At 36.6% G+C, this 26,910-nt stretch overlaps 1 protein-coding gene across 6 annotated transcripts in view; it reads left to right on the top strand.

Annotated features, from left to right (window-relative positions):
- Window positions 1–26,910, top strand: part of Pappa2 (pappalysin 2) — a 256,051-nt gene that overhangs the window by 116,050 nt on the left and 113,091 nt on the right. For all 6 annotated transcript variants that reach the window (XM_031386494.1, XM_031386463.1, XM_031386444.1 and 3 more), the window contains exons 11-13: window positions 3,012–3,103; window positions 6,696–6,889; window positions 8,816–8,962. In XM_031386494.1, the coding sequence (XP_031242354.1) occupies window positions 3,012–3,103; window positions 6,696–6,889; window positions 8,816–8,962 (433 nt within the window). The remainder of the gene's footprint in view (window positions 1–3,011; window positions 3,104–6,695; window positions 6,890–8,815; window positions 8,963–26,910) is intronic.

Genomic DNA, 26,910 nt, shown 5'->3' with positions numbered 1-26,910 from the left:
GACTTTATAAGTTACTCTTTCTCTGAGATGAATGCTTTTCCAAATTATCACAGCTAATGAAACAATTCTTACCCTTACCTAATGTCTGTGCCACCCTCCAAGCAGAACTATTGTTCACTGAAACAGTTGGTGAATGACTTCATGGATAGACCATCTTAATATACACACTATTTCTTAAATGAATGTAACCTTTTCTCTGTGGGCTGAGAATAAAGTCACTCACTCAAGTCAAAAGCTTTGACCATAGCAGGAAGTCTGTATCCAAAAATAGAGCCTACAATTCATTTCTTGGTGCAGCAGAACTGTCAACTCTCAGCTTAGCTACGATTGGAGGTAAAATCCTTTGGTGATGTGAGGGTCATTGAAGTACAGCCTTATTACAATGAAACCCAATGTCTAAAAATTGTTCTTATTTTGGGCTTGTAACACAGTAAGAGCCAAGATTTTAAACTCTACTAAATACAAAACAAACAAAAAGACTTTATATATTTGTGTTCATTTAAGAAAATACTAGTAGTGATGTATTATTTTGAAGTATACAGTTAATATGTTTGGAGTTATTTAAAATTTATACTGAGAAAAATATATTTTCACTATTGCTGTAGATGAGCATCTACATAAGACTGTTAAATTGATTGTTGTTTTATATCAAACAACTTTTATAATACTCACTTTTATTGTTATAACATTTTATAAATTTTAAAGAATATGACAAAAAAAGGTATTGTAAGCATTGAAGGGAGTCTCTAGGAGGAGTAGGGGTACAAAAAGAAAACAAGAATATGATTTAATTCTATTTACTTAAAATATGTTCTTAAATGTTAACAAATTCAGATAAATTGAAATCATGTAACTTTTCTCATCATAATGCAATAAAAGTTAAAAAAAAAAAAAACAGAAGAAACTGTGAGACTCGCCAACTGGCCCAAGTCTGCCGAAGGGCAAGAACTTCAGGAAGCTCACAAGAAGTTCTTTGGCTAGTTTCTGTCTTATGAAGTCACAAGCAAAGCTCAGCAAGGCAATGTAAGGTGAACCAATCGATGGGTGAAGTCAGCAAAGACTAGCAAGGTGGACCAAAGTGAACCAACTCTTGAGCTCCCACTTGTGGGGCAGTGGACTATTCTGAAAGCCTGGGTCCAGTAGAGCTGCCACCTCTGAACCCTAGAGACCCACTGAGCATAGTAAATTTGTTCACAAGGGACAGTAGGCATTCGGTGATAGCTGAGACAATGGCTCAGATTTCATCCCAGACCCCTTACAGCTGCCCCTGCAAGAGATGTGTGCTCTATCAGACAGACAATGCCCCAAGCTCCCAACATTCTAGCTGGACCCTACACCCAGTCATCTGACCACAAGCCAGGCATGCCACGCCCCATACAATAAAAGTGGTGGTTTGCCCCCTCCTCACTCTCTTACTCTTACTCTGTTTTGCTCTTTGTTCCTCTCTCTTGCTCTTCACTCTCTTACTCTCTCTCCCTCTCCCTCTCTTGTTCTCTCTCTCTTCTCTTTGCTCTTTGTTCTCTTTTCTTGATTTCCTCCTCTCTTTTTTCTCTCTCTCTCTCTTCTTCCTTTTCTTTCCTTCCCTTTACTTAACCAGCATATTTTCTCCTTCCTACAATAAAATAACTCATTTATTAAAAAAAAATGACACAGGTTAGCTATTTCCGTTTTGTTGGTTTTGCTGTTTTGTTTGAGATGGTCTTTCTGCATATCAAAGGCTAACTTGGAATATTCTATGTGTCTCTAGAGTAGTGTGTAACTTGATTCCCAGGAAAATCAACTACTTTTTAAAATGGCCAATGTTTTTTAATTAGACATATTAAATACTTTTATATAAAAACATTACAAATGCACAAATCCCATGTGATGTTTCTGATACATTGTGTACTATTTAAATAGGTTAAACACACCCATCTCTTCACATATTACTCTCTTTAAGTGTAAGTAATTCAGATTCTCCCTAGCTTCTTGAATACCGTACATATATTTGTTTTAGTCAGTCTGCTGAACAATGAGTACTTGAGTACTTCCTCCCATGTTACTGTAACTCAGAACACACCAGTTATCCTTTCCTCAGTCACTCTTCTTTCTCTGATTACCTCAGTCTCTGTTAACTAACATTCTACTTTCAATGTATATGAGATCAACTTCTTTTTTCCCAAATATGAACAAAATCACAGGATACTTCTCTTTCTGTACCTGCTTTAATCAACATGATCTCCATCTCTATCCATGCTGCTTCAAAGGACTGGATTTCATTTTTCTTTGAGGCTGGATAGCATTCTATTGGATGTGTGGCACAGTTTCTTTTTCCATCCAGCAGTTGATTGACACTTAGTTGTTTTACATCTCTTAACTATTTCGAATAATATTCCAATGAACATGGTAGTATAGACAGCTCTTTGACATACTAATTCCATTTCCTTTGGATATACCCAGGAGTGGAATTTCCAGATTACATATTAATATGGTGTGAGTATGCATGAGTGTGAATATGTGTGTGTGTGTACATGTGCATGCATGAGCATGTGAGCATGCGTGCATTCATGTATGTGATGTTCTGCTCAGCTTCTTTCATCCAGATTTTAGAATTTTCATTCTATATGGATTACTTTTTTGAACTCTACTTCTCATATTTGGCTATTAGTATAAAGCAATGCTACTATTCTCATAAATCACTGCATCTAATAAATAAAAACAGCAAATTTGAAAGACACAGATCAGCTAATTCCAAGTCTCCATTTATCACAGGGCTAGTGGTGCATTTCACCAGGCATACTTCTGAATGTTCTTGAGCTATAATTCACTTGTTTTCTAGGAATTCCTACAACCCCCCCCCCCCCGGATGATGCTAATCTACCATTTTGCTGACCTCACATCTACTTTTAATATTTTCTGTAAATTATTAATTTTACACAGCTTTTAATTTTAAAAGCACATTGAGGAGTTTAAATAAATCTATGGTAGATGAACTAGTAAAGTCATATATGTGTCTAAATATATATTTCTAGGAGTATAGGAGAGATGTGTGATGATGGAGACCTCTTGAATGGAGATGGGTGCTCAAGGGAATGTAAACTGGAGGAAGGCTTCAATTGTGCAGGTAAGTATATGGTATTTGGATTACATCTTACTTTTAGAGCTATATCAGTATATTATTTTGTGAATTCTTAATGTTCTGTGTCTTCATGATGATTGAAGCAATAATACCAAATACTTCATGTGTAGTCACTAATTTAGTTCTCACTTTAACCATGAAAATACTAAACAGAGGCACAAAATGCTTAAATGATTGATTTTTGCCTATTTATCTGAAAATGCTAGTTAGGATTTAAGCCAAGGGAAAGCAGATCTAGAATTTCATGCTAAACAGATTGTACTGGTCCCTAGCTTGCCCTTACCAAGGCCTTTCTTGGGTCCTCATGCATATACCAAAATGCCAGATAAGCAGAACAATCATGTAGGTTCTATATACAAATTAGGGCCAGGAAATATTTTAAGGCATAGGAAAAGCAAGATATCTCTTACTATCTCTGTTTGGTAGATGAGATCATAAAGACTAGCAGAGGGCCCTGATGTTTCCTGCCCTGGGGAATGAGTGGTGATAACATGGAGCTAGATGACTTCATATCTAAACTCTTGGCATTGAGAGGTAGCACACAGCACCCTTCCCCCCTCCCAGTTATGATGAACTATCTATGAACAAGTTCCTCCAATGCAGACTATTTCCCATGCCATACATTGCAATGACTGGAGAAGAGCCCCACATCAAACTTGTCTTAAATATCAGTGCATTTGAAACCACTTCAACATCCTTAACTCTTAAGACAATGTAGCATGTTACAACATATAGAACTTATTATTAAAGTGTCAACTACTACATAAAAGATGGTGATACCCCTGCTCTTCAGCTCCGCATCTCTGAGTCATAGAGTCTTAGCATCACCTTCCTGTCTACCTAGCCTTTCACCCATCCAAACAATGATCCACCGAGTACCATGTGTTAAGTAGCATCACACACACCTTAGTGCCCGTAATGCAATAACACCTGAAGGAGACTTTTCCCTTCCAGAAAGATGAATCAAGAGTAGTTTAGAGACCAGCTTTTCATTTAGAGAAGTTGCTTCTATCTAATCCTGAGATATGGGCACATAGTTTCTACTTACATAATTCTGGCAATGATCAATGTACTTGAAACAGATGATTCTGCTTAACAATGGCCTTATCTGTTATATTTTTTTGTCTCCCAGTTTTCATTTGTATATTGAGGCTCAGATCCTCTTAGTGACTCATCAAATGGTATACAAGGGCTCTGCCAAGGCTGGTCCTGGAACATAACTTCACTTATATTGAATCAAGTGAGAGTTTTGTACAATGAAGCTTCAGAGAATACATTTTTTCCTGTTTTATTTGACTACCATTCAGATATTTGAAATGCCTCTTCACTATTCTCCCTTCCAATCCAAACATCCCCCTCATGTGATTAGGATTCCAGACCCTTTTCTATTTACCCCAACCTGGCACACTTTGTATGGTCAATGCCCAGAAAGGAATCCAATACCCCAGATGTGGTCTGGCTGTGCAGAGTACATTGAACAAATTACCCTCCTCTTTTGTGCACAAGTATTTGTTAATGCTACCTCTGTTTGTATCATTTCTTCTTGGTAGCCACATAGTGGCCACATACTGAAAATAAGCACACATTCTCCTCACACTGAGCCATCTCCAGTGCGGCTCAAGTCTCATTTAAGTCAAGAACAGCACTCATGTTGTTTCTATCTCATTTGATTTTCAGATTCGTGTTTTCTCAGCCTCTGAACTCTAGTAAGACTATACCACAATTACTATAACTATACCTAAATACCATATTTAAGCTTATACTTAAGTAATTGACTGAGTTAAATTGATGTGGTATATCCTATTATTAGACATCTTTTTGATGAATAAATTTATTTTATGTTAGGCATATGATTTTACTCTGTTGTTTAAAAAATAGATTGGAAGGAACATCTTAAATGTGATTTTAAAGCAGTTTATTTTCTTGTGGAATTGCAAAAACAAAAAACAAAAAAACAAAAACAAAAACTAAAACAAAACTAAAAATGTTTCCCCCTTCTTGTTAAAAGAAAAAGAAATGAAAAGGAGCAGTCCCTGAGTTATGGACAGGAACTATATTATATATGTATATAATTGCCATAAATAATAACAAAAGCAGAGAGAGAGGCAGCTTGCTCTGCTGGGAATGTTGTTTCAAAAGTACATATGCTATATGAGACGCTGAGGATGCCATAAATTTGACTGACTACAGATGAAGGCTTTAAATGGGCTTAGAACCATGTCCTGTAAATGGTGGCTTAAATAGTATGCAGTAGTAGATTTACCATGGAAGAGTAAATCCCAGGCAATTATTAAAGAAAATAATAACTGTATGTTGGTGAGCAGCTGACAAAGTACCAGAATATATCTGTGGAATTTCTATGAAGAAGAAAAAATGAAATGAAAAAGCATGCCATAGTAATAATAAATCTTAACAAAAATTGTACTGAATAGTGTGGATTTGTATTGAATCTTAATTCTATTTCAGTATTCTGTTGCTTTATGTAGACATGGGAAACTGAATTTTGCTATCAATATTCCTTGCCTTACATTTTGGTGGGCAGCTTCCCACACTGAAAGAAGCCAGTCTACAAAGGGGCAATACTATACACCTAGTAGGAACTGCCCTAGGTGAAGGGACGGAACCTGCTCATTGCATGCAGGTTCAGCGTTGTACTCTGTTTCCACCAAATATTCCTGTTTTCTTTGTGTGCTCTGCTTCAGTATGAGGTGGGACAAGCTGAGGGAGGAAATGGGCCTATATTATGTAACTCCTGCTCAAATCAAGCCCCATAGATCGTCAAACTCATTTAGATGTGTATTTCTCATTTATAAAGCAAAACAATAGGAATAGAAAAAGAAAACTGCATACCTCATGGTTGTCCTAAGCTGAGAGACCTGCAGCCTCTATGAGCTGGAGTCTATGTAGCACACTTTCACACAGTTCCTGAGCAGTTATATGCTAGAGAAAAACATCTCCGTGGTAAGAGTCATTTAAAATAAATCTTTATTTGGTAACGAACTCCTTAAATAATGGAATGTTTAAAAAAAAACAGTGAAGAAGTCTCAAATCTGGCTGCATTATACTAGTTGTTTAAATTCTATATCTGCTTTTTTCTATGTTCCATATATTTCTAACATACTCGGAGTCTCATTCAGCTTTTCTTAAAATACCTTGACTAGAGATGATAACACATGCCTGTAATTGTAACACTCAAGAGACGAGAGGATCAGGAGTTCAGAGCCAGCCTGTGCTACCTAAGACTCTGTCGCATTAACCCCCCCCCAAATACAAATAAAAACATAAAATCAACTTTTCCCCTATATCCAGTTAATAGTGATTTTCCTTGTTTACGCTTCTCTCCCAAGTCCAATCTTTCCTATAACTTTATTAGATTCTTCTTCTTCTTCCCTCATAAAGAGTGACCCTTCTTCCCCAACAGGGTTAGGGTTGGAGTTTTGGTGGGGACTGTGTCCTCCAATTATCACAAGATTGTCTTTAGAGGGTTGGGGAAGAACTGATGGGAATATTATTGTTTTAAATTTCCCCTAAAAGATACGAAATAAAAAACCTAAATGCTATCTACGTTTCTTTGCAGGGGAGCCAAGCCTTTGCTACAGGTATGAGGGAGATGGGATTTGTGAAGCTTTTGAGAAGGAAACCAACATCATAGACTGTGGCCTCCATACTCCTGAAGGATATTTGGACCAGTGGGCTAGCCAGGCTTATTCCTACAATGAACACAAGGAGAAGTGTCCTGTTTCCCTGGTAACAGGAGAACCTCATTCAATGGTAAGTTAAGCCGGAAGAGTGGAGACATAGTTGTCTGGATGTTTGGGAGCTTGCACTTTATCCAAGATGGTATTATCCTGTTTTGTCTCCCCCTACCAAGTTCAAAACAAGATAATGTTAGATGAGAACCTTCTAGAATAGTCATAAAATCTAGTACCTCTCATGCACACTACTTGACCTCAACAACCTCAAGCATGTAACTCAAGTCACATGCAAAGAACCTTGAAGTCTAACATAGACATGTAGCTATTATAAACTTTGTTTGGTCTCTACATATGGTGGTGGTTAGTATAAATGGATAAAAGATAGCAATATAATAGATCAGAAAGTCTGAATTACACAGCTGGACCCACTACTATTACTGTTACTATATGAGTATGGACAAATCACTTAACCTCTTTGGGCCCACATTTGTTGATATCTTTTGCATATAAGAGACCAGTGGAGAGTAATTTTATTTAAATTATTATTGAAGAAGTGCTAGAGTTAGTAGTTAAAGTAAATGGAGTGAATTCTTTGAATTCTTTCCCTTATCTACCTAGCAGGAGATCTTGAGAAGACTCACAGAGACTATACTAATGGGATGGGTCACTTGAGATTAAATACTAAAAACAAGATGAAGGGCAGCACCAGTCCTGATGGTTTCATCACCAAATAGACTCTCTTTCTGATCAATGGGCAAGATAGTCTCTAGAGATAAAACCAGGCATCTGAGAATTGTAGGCCAGGATAAAAGAACTATATCGCAAACTCCTGCTTTGAGGAGGCATTTCTGAGAAGGAGCTACTCAAGGTACCTGTCTCAGTGTCTCATCAAAGATGCCAGTGTGTAGATTCCAGCACTTCTATTTTTAGCCTGTAGTTTCCTTTTTCTTGCTACTAACACAACTGTTGCCACTGTAAGCATGAAGTCAGCATTTCATGTGGGGTGTGTGTGTGTGTGTGTGTGTGTGTGTGTGTGTGTGTGTGTGTGTTATCTGGCATCTGGGGTTTGAACTCAGGGACTAGTACAGTCACTGAATGCTTTGTCAATGAGTTGTGCTACCAGAACCTTGCATTTAGCTTTACATGGGGGGATGTGGGAGAGAAGGAAGCAGGTCAAGGGATGTTTTGCATGACAGTTGAGTGTTTGCCCATGTTTATTGGGAAAATGGCAAATTTTCTGGAAGCTCAAAACTAGATTTTCACCCCTATTATACATGTCTATTTAGTCACCCTTATTTGTAGGAAACCTTGAAGAAATAAACATTTACCTAACTGGATAACTTTGAGCAAAGCTTATGTTCATTAATGAAGAGGTGAAGGGCAAGAAGAAACAATAAGGTGACTAGCCTTCTCTGCCATATTCTCTTTGTCAAGTCATGGCTCCTCCCCTTGGTGTTCTGGTGCTCAAAGGGCCAGGAGAATTGGTGATTCTGAGTTCATGGCAGCTCTCTGAAGTGGCTTTTAGTCTAGCCTGAATGTCTTCTTTAATTGTAGTAGGAGATATTTCCTGGAGTTTTACTTCTTGGGTTCTCTATCCAGCCAAGCACTCCCTGTCTGCCTGGTTCAGTATCCTCCCTACAGGGTCAGTTGATGCTGATTGGTAAAGACCTAACCATCACTCTGGAAAGAGTTGCAAAGTTGGATAAGTTACCTGAAGTATGCCAGAATGGTTCTTTGGGCACCTTCCCAAGCTGATGATGGACAGAGAGTTGTTCTGTGTGTTTTTCAACCCTGGCAAGATATATCTTGAGGTAATAGCATTGAGAAATTCTTCTACATGAATTGTGGACTTTCTGCATTTTAATTTTCTGCATTCTACATCTACTAGTGTGGCCATTAGCCATTTAGAAGAGAGAAAAGTGGGCTTTGTGCTAGAGAGCTTTTTTGACTTTATTTACCTCCTGCATGCCACACTTAATTTGGGATTGATACTGCATTTCAGATTTGTACTTCACACCACCCGGATTCATCCCCGTATCATCTCTTTCCTGGCTGGTTTCCCTGTGTCTTCAGTCTGAAGAAAGATCAGGATGCAGGCAGTGAGCAGGCTAAAGATAGTCTGCAGAAGGACAATGAAATTTGGCTTGAAGTAAGTGACCAAAATACCTATCTATCAGGCTTGTAAATAGAAACACATATGTGTGCAAGTATATGGATAAAATTTGGCATCTGATTGATCCATTAGAGATTTTCCTTTTGTTATTTCAAAGTATTTACATCTTAAATTTATTTTCATCTTTCTCTGAAGTTTAGACTTCCATATGGGTAATCACTCTAGAAAAGTAATATGTACCACAACTATATAACTTAGAAATGGATAGCTCAAATACCTTAAGTAACCATGGAAATAGAGGCACAGGGTGTTTAATATCACTATCACAAAGGCTCCACTATGCTCCTTGTCTGTTACATTGCAAATGTATCTAGTAGAGTTCTTTCTTTTGCACAATTTTGATTATTTGTTGTTGTTGTTGTTGTTGTTTGTTACTTGAGATAGCATTTTGGGCAGCCCAGGCTGTTCTCAAACTCTATGCCACTGAGGATGACCTTGGCGTCCTGATGCTCTTACTCCACCTGCTGAGTGCTGGCATGACAGGTGTACCACCACAGCACAGCTATGCAGTGTCAATAAGGGAAGCCAAGGTTTCACACATAACAGTCATGCAGTGTGCTGACTGAAGCACATCCTCAACTTCAGTTTTAGGTTTATTTGAAAAATATGATGATGTGTTCTTACTTGGTATTGTGGTGCGTGCCTTTAATCCCAGCACTCCAGAGGCAGAGGCAGGGGCAGGGGCAGAGGCAGGTATTTTTCTGTGAGTTTGAGGCTGGCCTGGTCTACATAGAGAGTTCTGGGACAGCCAGGCATATTCAGAGAGACCCCGTCTCAAAAAATAATTATACCATGTTTTTCTTGTGTCTAACTTTTTCTCATCCATCATTAGAGTCACAAGATTTATTCCTACTGCTCTCCTTAATCAAATTGTTCATCTTCATTCTAATACAAGAAGAAATATGTGCTAATATTGAAATCTCAATTATTTATGTTGAAAAATTCCATATTTGGTTTATCTACAAATTTTCTATATTTCCATCACAATTTGTGTTGTGTTTTTGTCCATTTCTTTAAGTGAACATGTGTAAACTGATGGGAATCTTTAGAAATGATAGTTATTTGTTGCATAGCTTTGGTAGGAAGATGCAAATAATTTTCCAAGTGGTCATGCTAATTTATATCCCACAAGAAATTTGCTAATTTGTTACTTGCCTTATCAATACTTGATATTTTAGGTTTTAATATTTATCTCTTCTTTTGAGTGGGTGAAAGTACCCTCTCTGCCTTGAAGATACACTACATAATCAACAAGATAGGGAATCTTTTCTATGGATAGTGGCCATTTGTGCATCCTTGTTATTTCTTTATCTTTTATGCATGCAGTCAAGACTTTATTTTATTTTCCATTGGGTTACATGGCATATTCTTAATCATATGACACATTCATAATTTTATGAATACAATTTCTTTTTCAATTATAAATTCTTCAATGTGTTACAAAACTGGGTAGCTCTTCCTTGTTCCTAAGAGTACTATTAAAGGAACTAAGTTCCAAATCTTAGTGGTGTCTAACAGATTTATTTCCTTTGTGTCTGGTATATATTGTGCAGTGTAATAAATCCACACTTTCTACAAAGATTTGCTTTTCTGTGTCAATGTCTAGAAATGTTACTGTTTTGCTTTTTCATATTCACATCTCTAATTCCTCTGAAGTTTTGTGCATCGAGGGAGGTAGAGATTCACAGTCTCTGCCCTGTGCATGCTCAGTAGTTTTAGAGCCAATTTAATAAAATTCAAACCCACTATGCTGCCTGTTACCATGTCAACAACCTACAGCTGTATGCCTATGATGGCTTGTTCATTGACACTTCATTTTATTTATTGATTCTGCACTCTGCTCCATTAGTTCATATACGTTTTTTGGAATATTAGTACACTTTTCAGTACTAAACATTCTAATCAATCTTAAATCCCATGGCCTAAGTCATAAAGATCCTCCATTTTCCTTCAGAACATATTAGCTATCTTTATTATTATTATTATTATTATTATTATTATTATTATTATTATTATTTTGGTTTTTCGAGACAGGGTTTCTCTGTATAGCCCTGGCTATCCTGGAACTCACTCTTTAGACCAGGCTGGCCTCAAACTCAGAAATCTGCCTGCCTCTGCCTCCCAAGTGCTGGGATTAAAGGCGTGCGCCACCACTGCCCTGCTAGCTATCTTAATTATTATCCTTTAAATTCTGTATGAATTTTATGAGGTGTTGTTTGTTCAGTCTTGATAGGGTTTATCATTTTTCCTAAGTTTTCATATAACCAACCAAAGAAATGTACACATTCATTTTTAATTATTTTCAGTGTTTTTTGTGTTCAGGGCTGTGCATATTCTAGACAAGTTTTCAATCATCAAGCTGCAATTATGCTTTAAACTTATGTTTCTTTTTCTGATAACTTGAAATAATACTTTGATAATGGTCTTTTAATTGTCCCTTATATATGTTCTTACACATACAGGTGCATGCATGCATACATACCCGTGTATACGCACACACACACACACACACACACACACACACACACACACGCACACACATACATACACACCATAGGGAGGGAGGGCAGCCCTTGCTTCACATGACATTGTGAAATCAAAAAATGAGTAGCCAAAGTTAACAATAATAAATATGAAGATTATAATTGCTTCATGACCCCTAAGACATTTTTCACTTTCAATGCTCCTGTATTTTAGATTAACCATATGTGGGAGAGTAAATATAACAGAGCTGCTTTTGACTCTCTAGTTCATTCTGAACAATGGCAAGACAGAGAATCAACATGTTATATTTCTTTGACAAGTCCCCAAAACACCAAGGTAGTTTTGCCTTTGCTTGTCTTTTTTGTTATGAGACCCCTTTGTGTTATGTGACTTACGTTACAAAATTAGCATTTTCTTATGATGGAGAATTTTCTATGGCTTGCTTATATAGATCACCAAAAACCAGTTTCTGGCATTTACTCTTCACTCTTTTGGTGTTATTTAACACCCCAAGAGTTCCTTTAGCACGAACTTTGTTTTATTATATTGGATCCTCTAGGACAGCGGTTCTCAACCTGTGGTTCGCAACCACTTGGGCAAACCTCTATCTCCCAAAACATTTACATTATGATTCATGACAGTAACAAAATTACAATTATGAAGTATTAATGAAAAATAATGTCATAGTTTGGGGGTCACCACCACGTGAGGAATTGTATTAAAGGGTCACAGCATCTGGGATGGTTGAGAAGCACTGCTCTAGGAAGTCTTGTTCTTTCTGTCAAAACTACATTCCCTGCGTCTGGTGATGACTGCAATCCCACTGCCTTCCTCTCTCTGCATGTCTGTCTCCTGAGTTACCATTCTCAGAGATGGTTACTTCCACAACCCCATTGTCCATTGATCAGGTCTTACTTGCAGCATTATCATTTTGCTTTGCTGCGTTTTAATCTCCTCTTTTGATTATCCCTTTTGGCAGACTCTCACATGTGTTATTTTTCACTGGGGAACAAGTTGAATGTGCAAGTACATGTGTAGTATTGTGTCTCTAAGCCAAATCAAAGCTTCATTCTGTATAATGGAAGAGAGAAGACAGAGAGTGAAAAGAGAAAAAAATCATTGAAGGGAAACAGTTCCAGTCACTAAGAGTGTTCTGTAATCAAACTCCCATTTAAGTCATTTTGACATTAGCAAGGGTTGGATTAGTTTACTGGTCAGAATTCACACCCATTACTTGCAAGGTGATGTTTTTGTTGTTGTTGTTGTTGCAAGATTGGCAGTGAAATGTTTATTCAGTTGCTATTAGTATATTTTATCACTTTGATTTGAGTCATGTGGGTGAGTCACTGGCTTTAATTAAGCTAATTTTTTGGCACTATTTGTAGATATGTGAACTATGCACACTGGAAGTTGCCAGGGTAGATCTTCAAATTTCTACATCTTTCTTATAAGTTATCTTTCTTAATAAAAAAAGCATGTCTTTTCTTAATCTCTAGAAATACCTATTTAATCCCTGTATATTCCTATTTTCTTTGAAGTACTTCTTCTTACTGTGTACTTTAAAATACACTAATTAGAACCACCTCAGTGTGCACATGATTATGTCAACCCCTTAGTGACCTGAACTCTTGTATGTTGATGATCTTTTCTTTAGACTTGTTGTCCTCTCTCTTGTGTCATAAGGAGTGAAACCTTAACCAAACATCAGACACTGAGCACCTTGTAGAGATATTGGCTGACATTGTCCTCTTTTCAAGATAAATCTATTGGGATATTCGTTAAGGTTTGGGAGCCCCTTAGGAGGAACAACAATATAAACTAACTAGTACCCTCAGAGTTCCCAGGGACTAAACCACCAACCAAAGAGTACATACATATGGAGGGATTCATGACTCCAGCTGCATATGTATCAAAGGATGGCCTAGTTGGTCATCAATGGAAAGAGAGGCCCTTGGTCCTGTGAAGGCTCTATGCCCCAGTGTAGGGGAATGCCAGGGACAGGAAAAAGCAGGAGAGGGTGGGTTGGTGAGCAGGGGGAAGATGGAGGGAACAGGGTTTTTTTTTTTTTTTTTGAGGGGAAACCAAAAAGGGGATATCATTTGAAATGTAAATAAAGAAAATATCTAATAAGTAAAAATAAAAAATAAAACAGATAGATTTATCAAAAAAATAAAAGATTTGGGAAATATTGCTCCAATTAAGTAAGCAATTTAAAAAATTAGAGCCTCTGCTCTAATTTCTGTGAACCCTGATCCATTGTTCAGTTTTTTCTTTGTTCTAAGAAACTCCCTATGCGAAGCTTGAACTGGGCCCTCTACCTTGAAAGTCTCCAGCTTCCGTGTCCTTAGTAACATGTGCCTACCAAGGACCCCTCCAGGGCTTGAGCCTCTCTCTGTCCACTCTTTTCTTAATTTACTCTTCACTGCTTTGGATATTAAAAATATTTCTGAGACAATGCCGGGTTCTTTTTAATGTGATTTCTTTCCTTTTGAAATATTGAGCTCTTTTGTCCTGGTGGATTTGCTTGTTCTCAAACATCATCATCATCATCATCATCATCATCATCATCATCATCATCATCATCATCATCATCATCATCATCATCTTACTTAATTTGTACTTTTAAAAATTTCTGCTAGAATGAACTCCTTGTTTGACTGTAAGTTACTCAGTTATATCCAGAAGCAGAAGTCTCAACCTGAACCTCTATTAATCCTCATTAGCTGGCTCTTGTATTTTGGGTATATATCCTATTCCTACTCTACAAGTAATCCAGGAGAATAATTTCTGTGTAGAGTATAATTTTATAAATCTATGCTAGCTCGAGCTAGACTCTAGAATCAGGAGCTGCCCATTCCTCCTTGCCTGATGCCAAAAACGACCTACACACAACATATCTGTATTAGAGCAAAATCACCAATCATATCAAAAGGTATATTAGTGTATAAAGTATTTAGTAAGATATTGATTTCATGAATCTATATGGTACCAAATAAATTAGAAAGTGACTTTTGAAGATATGTTAAACAAAACCTTTTCCAAGCAGGGCAGAACTTTTGGCCCTTTGCTCTTCGTTTTAGGATAATTTAATCTTGATTTGATACACAGATATGATTTGTATGCAGTGAATCACAGACAAATTTATTATACAAGTGAAAAACAACAGTACTGGAAAACATTAGTTTTAAAAACATATTTCCAAATTCTTTCATTCACTCACATGCTACTTGCCAAAATAAAAGTTCTGCCTTTTTAGCCAGTTTTACTGAGGTAGCATTCTTGTGCTGTCTTTTTTTTCTTTTTCTTTTTAATTCTAATCTTCAATCAATAAAATAAGAATGGAAGAATTTTTTTTACAGGGTGTAAGTGTTTTATCATTTACAATAAAAAAATCACAATCAAAGTCATCTATAGTCTACAAAATGCATATTCATAAATGTATTTCATTGTCATCCTTACAAATCACTCTGAGGGACAAGAGAGGTGCTTTCTATTTTACAGATGGAGAAAGCATCCGAGATTTGAAGTGCTTTTTCTACACCACCTAAGAATAAAGTGGAAAAGCTCAGATTCCCATGTCTTAACAATCATCACCTGAGATTTTTTTCTCTCTAAACTCATGCTCATTCAATCAGCATTTATTATGCACCTACAATATACCACACTTAGAACTGGGAATACCACTGGGAATACTCAGGACAGAGCAACCAAGGAAGAAAACAAAAGCACAAATGCATATGAAAAACAAGGTGCCCTGCCTGGTTTTACTGCATTGCTTCTAAATTGTTGAAAGACTGTGTATCAATGAATCTGGGTGAGGGGATCAATTCAGCTTTTTTCACAAGCTTTCTATGCATTAGCAGGAGCAGTCACAAAAGGCATGGATTCTTTAAAAAAGTACTTTGAATATAAATTATGCAGGAAACAAATGAAACCATCTGAGATACAGACACTCACTAATCATTTGTTTGGTTCCCAAGGAGTCAGTTACCATATGCAAGATCATATATTCATATTCCTTTCTATGGATTTAAACTGTCTCCAGTTTGAAATGATCTCACTTGGGCTGGACTGGCTAGCAATCCTAACAGAAACCACAACATGTTCACAGTATTTCAAATACCATGGCCCTCCACATCAGTTATGAATTATGGACTACTTGCCTGGAAATCCTTTCTGCACAAGCCTAAAGCCTGTTAACCATAATTTCTTTCTTTGCTTTGTTTGCTGTCAACTAGCTAAACATTGAACAGGAATCTCTAATGAGACATGCAGTATATATTTAATTGATGAGATTTCAGATGAGTATCCCTAACACCATGTGAACAGGAAAGAAAAACACGTGTTGAAATATATTCTGTTTCTCATAGTATTTATTTTACACACTTCACAATTGGTTATTTCAAAATTCAGATATGCTAAGCATTTATATGATATAAGTAGTAAGAGCAGATATAGGATTAAGATTCAAATCCAGTTAATCCCAAAGGCTGTGGTCCTTCCTTTCCAAAACATGAGTTAAGAGACATTTTCTATGAAAAGCCAGTTATAAAATATTTTAAGTTTATAGGACACACAACCCATATCAAAAATGTTTAGCATAGCTATTATCATGAAGTTAAAAACTATGTAAACCGATGTATATAAATTATACATTTGAAAACAGAACTTGGAATTTTATGTACTTTTCATATTGTGCTCGTTTTTATTTTCAGCTATCTGAAAAATATATACCTTAGATCACAGCCTTAAGGAAATATGCACTGGGTCAGTTTTGGCCTGTTGACTGCACTGCATTAACCCCTGGTCTACATCATGTTTCTAGTTACTAACAAAGATATCCATAACTGTTTATCTTATTTCAGCAGTATGTCATTCAGGCTTTGTTACTTTGACAAAATGTCAGATGCAAATGGTGGAAGAAGGGACTAATATTGGTTCTAGATTAAAAAGGTTAAGTCTGCCGTGGAGTCAAGGGATGGTGTGGTAGAGCAGGGCAGAGAAAGAATATCTGTGATACCGGCTTCTTCCTGTTTTTTCCTTTATACCTTCAATACCCAAGCACATGGGATGATGTCACTCAACTCCAGGGTCAGTACTTTCTCCTCAGTCAGTCTTTGGTGGAAAGCTTCTCACTGCCATATGCAATAGTCGGCTTTAATCTAATTGTTTCTCAGTCAAAGCAATTGAGAATCAAGGTTAAAAGTCTTACACACCATGACAAAATGCATGTGTGTGTGTGTGTATGTGTATAGACATGTTCATGTATATGCTCATATATGTAAGTGTGCATGTGTGCTTAGGTATGTGGAAGAGACCATATATCCTCTTTATCTCTCTCTCTTTTTTTTTTTTTTTTTTTTTTTTGATGTAGCAACACTAACTAAATCCGAGCTCACCAGTTCAGCCTGGCTGCTGGCTGGCCAAAGAGCTCCTGCTTCGGTCTCCCCAGTGCTTGAATTACAGATGTGTACTGCCATACCTGGCTTTTCCCATGGGTGCCAGGATCCAAGCTCAAGTCCTCATGTTTGTGCACCAAACATTTTAATGACTGAGCCATATTTCCCACCCCAAAATCCACTTATTAAGTGTACTTAATAAACACTGTTCTGTGTGAACATCACATGCACGCACACTCACACACTCAACTTTACTCTTTTTAGTTGTAGCAGAATGCTTTCAGTGTAGGAATGCACTAGCATTTTTATATATTTATAACTTACAGGTAGAAGATTTATAGTTTTTCTTCTCTAGAAATGCTCCCTCCACATTGTCTCCCCAGTAAATACATAATTCCCCATGAAGACTTAGGTCAAATCATTTTCTTCATAAATCTGAGTCTTTCATGGACTTTGTTCTAAAGCCCTAGCTATGACTGTCACACTTCTTCCTCTGTGCTCCCTTCTACCATGCAAACATCATTGTTCTATTTCTATATAAGTGTCTGTGTGTCCTTGACCTATACAGAGCTTGTGGGCAGAAGCCATGTGTACTTGTGGACATATGTCCCAGACAAAGCTTCCTTGTGCTGTTCAAAAATGTTTAATGATTGCACAAGTAGATGACTGCTGTTAGAACTTAGTATTTGGTAATTCCTGATATACTCAGGAGACAAAAGTGAATATAGAAGATTGTGACTAGACAAGAAAAGGTGACAGAGGCCAAAAATTGAGGCAAGCACTTCATCTTGCAAGGACTTTGAAAAGATGAACTGACTAGAGTCTGAGTGAAAATCACATTGATGATTTCCAATGGTGGATGAAATCCCTAGCTATTCTTTGATTGGGCAGATGGATTCTCTAGAAAACAAGTTCTGAGATGGAATTCAGTGTTCAGGAGACTTATCAAGGAGTGTCTGAGTACTCATCTTCTGTGGACGGCTGGGAAGGAAGAATGGATAAAAGAGAAGCCAGGCAACATCAGTTCTGGTTCACAACATCCTGCCTGTGTTGTGACAAAGGACAAGGCAGAGGTGAATGGGAAATGCAGCTAAAAATGCCTGCATTATCTCTGAGATAGTGAAGTTCATTGAATGAAGATGGGAACGGGTTGGAGATTCACATTGTACTCTTAAGAGCAATCACAAACATACACATATACACAAGTAGCTGTACTGTGTCAAAATAGAAGACTAAGTGGAGTAAAAATGACTTGATTCTCCAATTAGAACGCAGAGAAAGAGAAACCAAGAACAGACAAGATTTATCCAAGAGAAAATGAAACCCAAGATGAAGAGTTTAAGTTCAACTAAATCATTTTCTATTAAGTAGTTCAGAGAGCCACGAAAATGTAGGTTGTAATTTTAAATTATATACTGTTTATAAACAATGTCCTATAAATGTAAAGTCATGGATATTGAAAATAAATTGGTGAAGAATATGTACTGTGGAAATCACCAGTATTGTGATAGTATTTGGTAGAATAGATTTCAAAATAAAGTAACTAGAAAAAGATGGTAAATGATCAATTTTTGAGAAAGACTGACAATATTGTTACAAAATTAAGTACATAAATTATACCCTAAAATAAATAAATTGAGAAGTTGATAGAACTAATGAAGAAACTTCCAAAATAATTCATAAGTGTAGCTGAAAATTCATCATCCATCTTTTAATAATTTATACAATAAGTAAGTAAAAACAAATCAGGACAAATATATAAGATTTTCAAAGTGATTATCAAATATCTTAATCTAATTGATATTAATAGATACATTATACTAAATTAATGAAAAATGTACATAGTTTATTCACCAAACTAGAATATCATAATACAAGTTTCAATACATTTGTAATTAAAAATAATACAAAGTAGGTTTTTACCTTAATACTAAACTAAAAGGGAATAACAAGATACCTTTAAAGTTTCCAGGCATTTTGCAATTAAATAGTATTACTAAATAATCTGTAGGTCAGGATACAGAAACAGGAGGTTTGCTATAATCCTGACCAGTCTGGACAACTTGGTGAAGTTTCAGGCTGGCTTATGTTAAAGGAGACTCTTATCTCAATAAACCAAACCAAACCAAACAACCAAATAAACAACCAAACAAACAAAAAAACAAAATCATTTTTAAAATACCAAAATTCAAAAAATCTGTAGGTCAAAGAAGGCTTTCTGATGGAAATTAGTAAACATTTTGATCGGAATGGTGGTGGCAACTGTGTGAATGCTTACGCTTAAGTTAGAGGGTACTTTCAGGGAATTTATATCTTTAAAAACCTATACAAATATTTAAAAAATATAAAATAAGTAATCATAGTTCCTCCATTATGTCACTATGGAAATGACAAATTAAGCCAAAATAAAAATTAAAAAGAATAGTAGAAATAAGTGGAATAGAAAATGATTAGTATTTTCCATTAGATTATTTCAGTTTTTCTCCTCTGGATGTGAATTCAGTGGCTAGAATTTTCCTTTATTCTTTATGAGATATAAAAGAATCTAGACGTAAAACATGTAAGGCATAAAATTTCATTTTCTCACAAGCTGAATCAACCCCTGAAAGCAGGAGTGACCACCTAAAAATCCTGTCAGCTTCTGACAAGATTAAGAAGCAATTGGTGTACTCCTTGAGCTTAGATAGCTACAGATGAAAGGTATGACTAAAGGAAATAATCTAATTTCCTTCATTAAGTGGAAGTGATGAAATAATTAATAGTAGATATGAAGAACTTCAGAAGGGCTGTGTGAAGAAGCTCTAGTGAAACAACTCAACGAGAGCTTGGAGAGCTTGACTGGATGAGCAGGCATTCATCCTGCAGGGACAGACAGTCTCCTGGGAATCACACTCTGAGTCTAGAAAGTTCATGCGATCCCTATCAAAATCCAACAGGATTCTCAGTAAAGAATTACCACGCCAGATTCCATGGTTTTATCAAATAGCAATGCATAGCACTTAATGCTAGTGATTTCAAAATCAAGAGCACAGTTGGTTGAGTGTACAGGGAGGATCAGGAGTATGTCAAAGGATGGAAGCCAATATATAAACACATGCTTTGGTCTCTGTTGAGCAGTTACCAGACAGAGTGGGTGGGTCCTGTTTCCACACACCCTAGCTGGGGCCTGGACTTACCAGTCACTTAAGGTAAGTCAACCAATGAGAGTAAATTGGTCTCTTATCTTACCAGACTTTTCATTATTGTCTTAGTATGGTGAGGTGTAACATCCCTTTATGCAATAACTGCTGATCATTTAGCGTTCTTTTGCTCCTTAATTCATAGTATAGATGAATTCATTCATTGCCCCCTAGGGTTGAAATGATATTTTCCAATTTCTTATATTAGGATTTCAGATCTGACTTACAGACTTGGTCTTTTCACATATAGATTCATAATACTTTTAAAGAAATACAGCATGTCAATTTCTCTAATAGCAGACACTGAAGTGTTCATTCCTGCCTTGTTTTATAGTGTGATACCCATTACGTACCAGCTCCTAGGGAATGTTTCAAAGTCTCTATTGCACTTAATTGGCCTACCTTCCTGTTCATTACAACAATTCTCTGGTTGTATTGCTACGAATTTTACTGCATAAACAAATTTGGCTGTAAATTGAAGTTCATTATTCATGAAGATTTTGTTTCATGTAATTTTAGAAATGTAACCTTGTGATTCTGTCTCCCTGAGTCATCCTTTTGAATCAAGTAGATGATGTTTGAGACACCAAACCTCTTTTTCCTTGAGGAGTGATCCTAGATGTGGGTTATCTATGGCATTTTGAGTGTACTATTGGAGTTTACTGATGTACTTTATATATTTCCTTTTGAATCTTCAGTATACTAACTCCTCATAAAAGTGGTAGTATATTTTTTTCCTTTTTTGTTTCTTTTTATGAAACTTCTTGTGTAAACTAGGATTATACCTTCCTCCAAAATTCAACTAAATATGCCTTTTTAAAAAAAAAAACCACTCAGTTCTGGGCTTATTTGAGGAAGGAATTTTAATTGTCATTTGGATTTCTTTCAGTTTTAAAAATATGCCCTGTGTTTCAATTTCATTTCCAGCTTTGAATTACTTGGTGTTTCTGAAAAAATTGCATTTTTGTCCTACATGGTTCAATAGAGTACCAATCCCTGTTCATAATGTACTGCCATCGCTCTTACCCTCCTGCCCATACTTACCACACCTTTAGTGATGTTTCCAACATTTCCTTTTACATGTGAGACTTGTCTCCCCTACCAATGTCTTCAGGAGCGGTAGTCAGTCTCATTCACCTTACTTTTATGTTTTTTTCTCTACTTACTTCTTCCTTTATTGTTATCATGTTTTTTGTCTTGATTCCCTAGATTTGCACTGATATTCTCTTTTCCTTTCTTTTCTTTTCTTTTTACCCAATACGTTCTGATCCCAGTTTCCTCTCCCTTGACTCCTCCTAATCTCTCCCTCCCTGCTCCCCAAGATCCACTGCTCTTTAATTTCCCTTCAGAAAAGATCAGGTCTCCTAGGACTATCAACCAAATACAGCCTAACAACCTGCAATAAGACTAGGCACAAAACCTCATATCAAGGCTGGATGAAGCAATCCAGTAGGAGGAGAAGGGTTCAAAGAACAGGCAAAAGAGCCAGAGACACCCCCCATTTCCACTGCTAGGAGTCCCATTAAAAACACCAGGACACAACCTGAACATGGCAGGGGACCTTGCATAGACCCATAGCCTCATGCAGGCTCCGAGATTGCTGCTTCAGTATCTGTGAGACCCTATGAGCTCTACTTAATTGATTTTGTGGGCCAGTGGGCTGTGATCTCAAACATGGTATATTGCTTTTTTGGGGGAGGGGGGTGTTTGTTTCTTTTCCTTTCTGGCTCTTATAATTCTTCCTCCCCTTTCTGCATGGAGTTCTCAGCACTCCAAGGAGAGGGACCTGATGAAGACCTCCAGTTTGGGCTCTCTCTGCCTAAAGTTTAACTTTGAGTCTCTGCATCTGCTCCCATTAGCAGCTTTCTGAGGCCTTTCTGATGATGATGGGCTAGGCACTCATCTATGAGTATTGCAGAATCTGATCCTCTTCCTTTAGTCTCCCAATTCCTAGCTAAATGCTTGGTGAATTTATTTTTGGTAGTGGATAATTTTTCTATTATAATTACTACTTTAATTGCATCCCATAAATCTTGATGTACAGACCTCTAGTATCGCTTGATTCAACAACACATTTTGTAACACTTTATGATTTGCTTTTGAAATCTCATGATTTTTATATAATTGTATTTGTTTATACCATTGATTTTTTTGAGAACATAACAACTTTTTATTGTGCCAGCTGGGATATTAATAGAGGGTGTCCTTTTTCTCCTCCCTTTGGCCCTATATTTTATTAGTAAACTTTTAAATGACAAGTTTTTGTTCATTTAGCAATTATGTGCCAGTCCATAATAAGAATTTGTATTCTGCATGAGTTTGTCAAAAGTTATCTGTTATTCTTAGTTTTCTCTCTAGGTACACAATAGCTACACAATTCTTTCATACTTTCTCATTTTGGGTTTGTGTTCTCAATTATTTGTTGTTTCTTCTTGTTTTTGTTTCACTTATAGGACATTCTTTAATTTCTGTTTGGAAAATTTTTACTTTTTTTTTTTTTTTTTTTTTTTTTTTTTTTTTTTTTTTTTTTTTTTTTTTGGTTTTTCGAGACAGGGTTTCTCTGTGTAGCTCTGGCTGTCCTGGAACTCACTTTGTAGACCAGGCTGGCCTCGAACTCAGAAATCCACCTGCCTCTGCCTCCCAAGTGCTGGGATTAAAGGCGTGCGCCACCACCGCCCGGCAAATTTTTACTTTTAAATTACTGACAAATAAAATTTGCATATAGTTGCAGAATACAACACAGTTTGTGATAATTTGTGAAACAGGCAAGCTGTGTCAAGGACGTCTATGTCTCTGGGATACAGAAAAAATACTCTTCTGTTACATTTAGGTTTTAGATAAACAGCAACTGATATTTAACATCAACATTTTCATGTATTATTTGGGCATACTAAAACAAAACTACCATGTATCAGATACTCAAGTTATATTTTGGTTGGTTGGTTTTTGCTAAATCTTATAACTCTCTAGTTATTATTTTAATTAATCAGATACTAATCACTTATTAAGAAATTATTTCAACCATCCTAGAAGCTGACCACATTGCATAATTTGACTGAACAAAAAAAGTACATGTATGGAAGGTACCAAGTCTGATCACAACTTGAATATTTGGTTAGAGTAAAGTTCATGGGATCCTATGTGTGACTACTTACTAGTGATCTGACTTCTGGTCTACCCTAGAAATAGAGCAATTAGTCAGTAGATGCTTTAGAAACTGGAAGAAAACATGCACTTCAATGAACAATATGGTTACTTCTGTTGTTATTTTTAGCCCGTCAAGTAATTTCATGTTAACATGCCATCTCTCTGGGTATCAGGTTTCTTTTGAAATTTCTTTTAAATGAGGTATTTACATGATTCCTTCCAACTTTGCACTTGGATATTAACTTTTACAAGGAGATGAGCAAATAGGATGATTTACCATCCTGAACCACTAATGTTTAAGGGTAAGGACAGAGCCACCAATGGATATCTTCAAAGCTTCATCCCATGAAGCTTTATGGCTTGTTATACGCATAAATCTTGTTTAAAATGTGGAATCTTGGTTCTGCTAACTGAGGAGTTTATTTCTAGCGAGGTCCTCAGTAGTTTGTATGCATGTACCAGTTTGAAAATCGCTGCTACAGATGATTGTTATCTCAGCATTGAGTGAAATAGTTGATGTTCACAATGATTCAAATATACTTCCAATTCATCAAGTAGAAACAAGTGGAAACTTGCTAACAGGATTTTCTGCTTAATAAGACAGACAATTTTCTGGAGAACATTGGGATTACTTCTCTATGCATAATGGAAATTTATAAAAAGTAATTGTCTTCAGAGGAAAAACTTCCAGTTGCTAGGGACATTAACATGTGTGGATTCAGGCATTCCTTTGGAGTCATGGGAGAACAGAGATGACTAAGTTTTTATTTCCTTAAAAAGCTAACCTAGTACACTGAGAAGAGATCCCACCTTCCAGTTTATCTCAAGAGGGCAAAACTTTATTGCCCCTTTCTATTTGATTGCTACTAATCTAGAACTTGGTTGCTTTTATATGGAAATATTTGCTTGTCCCAAGCAGGGCAACTTTACCTACTCTAAGCTGCAGAAGCATCTGAGGCACCTGTTGTTTCTAATGAAGAATGGACACTTGTCCAGCTGAGCAATACTCTCCCTCTTTTCCTTGCTCTTGTACTTGGTTTCCAAGAGAGGACCAACTCCAGCTCTATTCCATAAGGACCATTTTTATCTGCATACTGTAACACTTTTCCTCATTTTCTGGCATCATCTTTGGTAGAATGTTCCCTGGGGTTCAGACTCTGAGATAAAAATTTACATGCAGGAAGTTTACTGAGAACTATTGTTGACATCAGTGTGTAGGGGAGTGAAAGATCTAGGGTTAGTCTGTAGGTGTGATGCTAAAATAGTGCCATAATTCTCTGAAAGCTGGGATGGCCCTTTTGAACAACCTCAATCCATTATTCAGTTTATGAAGATGTTACTTGACATGGGATTCCTGCTCCCTCCCCATCACACACTAAGAAAGTGGCATGGCCCTGTTTGAGGAGGTCACCAAAAGGGAGATTTCCAGAGAGACTTTACTGTGTTCTGAGTGCCACAGTCATAAAGGAGGTGATGTGGGAGACACAGCACAGCTGGACTTACTACAGATGTGGTTCTGGCTCTTCCTGCTCCTCCTTTGAAGTCTCATGAACACTTCTAACGGACTCTTCATAGACTTGGCCTTGTCTATAGTGAGCTTGAGGAAATCATCTTGAAGGAAGTGACCTGGCCACCTTGACTAGATCCTAGCCTTTTCCACTGACTCACCAAAACCTACATTTTTAAAAGTCTAACCATGAATTGTGGAAGCCTTGAAAGCAATTACACATAATGCTAAGTTGGTCTGACTCTTGCAGAAAATACATCGTACAAATTCACAGTGGCTGTGGCCTTTATTGTACAGTAGATGACAAAATCAGGACATGGTCTTGATTCTCATCAATACCAAGATAAACAAGAGCTGAGATGTGAGAAGAAATCCTAACAGGCTCAAAAGTCCTGTGTTCATTTGGAGTCACATTCTAAATCTGGAGACAATCTGGACAACTCAAAGCCATCAAATAAGCTCCCTTCCTCTATTAGACATAAACCTCAGAAAAAAACCCTTTGCAATTTGGAGTTAATCTCTTCCTTGTCAAAATGTTTGATGACAAGATAATTAGATTGGATCACCTGAAGTCATGAACATTTGGTAATTTTTCACCTACAAAAGCACACAGGATTTAGTCAAAACTAAAGGAAATTTTATTCTGAGTTTTGATGGTCCTTTTAAAGTGGCTTTTACCTGGGGTAAACCCTTGTTTCTAATACAACAATCAAATCTTTATGTACTGAGAATATAGTCTGTAAAATATTCTGTAGGAATAAAAGCCTGCTGAGCTTGAGGAGGACTCCAGCAAAACATGTCCTTATGCTATACCAATAGCATGCTTTTTCCTGACCTATGATATCCATTTTCCCCTCTAGAAAAGTGCCATAGAGGGATAAAGAGGAAACAGGGATAGGAGAGAGCCAGGGATTAACCAAAAGCATTTTAAATATGATTATTTTTAAGTTTGTGGCATAGTTTCAGGGTCTGTGATCCAGTGTACACCACAAAGGCTAACTTAAATGTTGAATCACTTGGCCTGAGTGCATAGTGCATCCGTGCCCAGCAGGCAATCTGGAGATGGATTCTACAGCTCAAATAGCTCAGCATTAAAGACATGCTATACCAGTCTTACTCTTCAGCAGCCAGAGATTAAGGCTAAACTTGGGAGTATATATACAGTCACTGAATAAAAAGCAGCTATAGTTTCTCTCTATTTCCCTCTCTCTCTCTGTGTGTGTGTGTGTGGGTGTGTGTGTGTGTATGTGTGTCTGTCTGTCTGTCTTCCCTCTTATCAATATCTGCCTATATCTGTTTTAAGCTGATCTCAGTCTTCTCTCTGTCATATTCTACCCACCCATCTCTTGTCTCTTTCCTGTCACTACCATCCATCTGTTTACCTATGTGTCATCTATCTACTAACCTGTCTATCATTATCATACCCATCTGCATATCTGCTGTATGGTCTATTTGCTCTGTTTGCTTTTCATTTCTAATGTACTTTGTGACAATTTTTTTTGATACTCCTCTATTGTTAAAGTGTCTTCAAATTTCAAAATTGTTTTTATACTTCTGAAAGATCTTGCCTTCTTTCTGGAATTTAGCTGTAGCTTTTCATCCTTATAAGAAACAAGGTCAGTTTGTTTTGTGTAGCTTGTGGATGACATTCAACCTATGCATAGTCTACTAAGAACTTAAATATTGACAGTTTCTATGGAACCCAAACATGGAGAACCAATTCACATTACTCAAGCTAACTTATAAAATCACATGGAATACTTTTGGCCTGTAAATTTTAGAAGAGTCTAATTCCCTGTATATTAAAGTATACACACACACACACACACACACACACACACACACATATATATATTTTAAAATTTATATATATATATGTATATATATATATAAAAATAAATTTTGTATATTTGTATATAAATATATATATGTATATATATATATATATATATATAAATTTTAAAATAGTATTTTCTCTGGTTTTGTTCCTATTGAAAAAACTGGATAAGGTGCATTTCTTTGGGGAAATAAGAATGGTTGAACATGAAGTCCTTAATGTCCATAGGTATTATCTTGTTTCCCTTATATGAATTCATTCAATCTACTTAGTATCTAGGAGATATAAGCAATGTTTCTATTACTCAGCTGTGAGAAAGAGGAATCCTATCTTCAGGCTGAAGTGGATCATTTTTTGCTTAGATAGCTAGA

Source organism: Mastomys coucha, unplaced genomic scaffold (genome assembly GCF_008632895.1).
Source record: "Mastomys coucha isolate ucsf_1 unplaced genomic scaffold, UCSF_Mcou_1 pScaffold1, whole genome shotgun sequence".
NCBI lineage: Eukaryota > Metazoa > Chordata > Mammalia > Rodentia > Muridae > Mastomys > Mastomys coucha.
The sequence above is the reverse complement of the archived record's forward strand: the minus strand, read 5'-3'. Positions and strand labels throughout refer to the sequence as shown.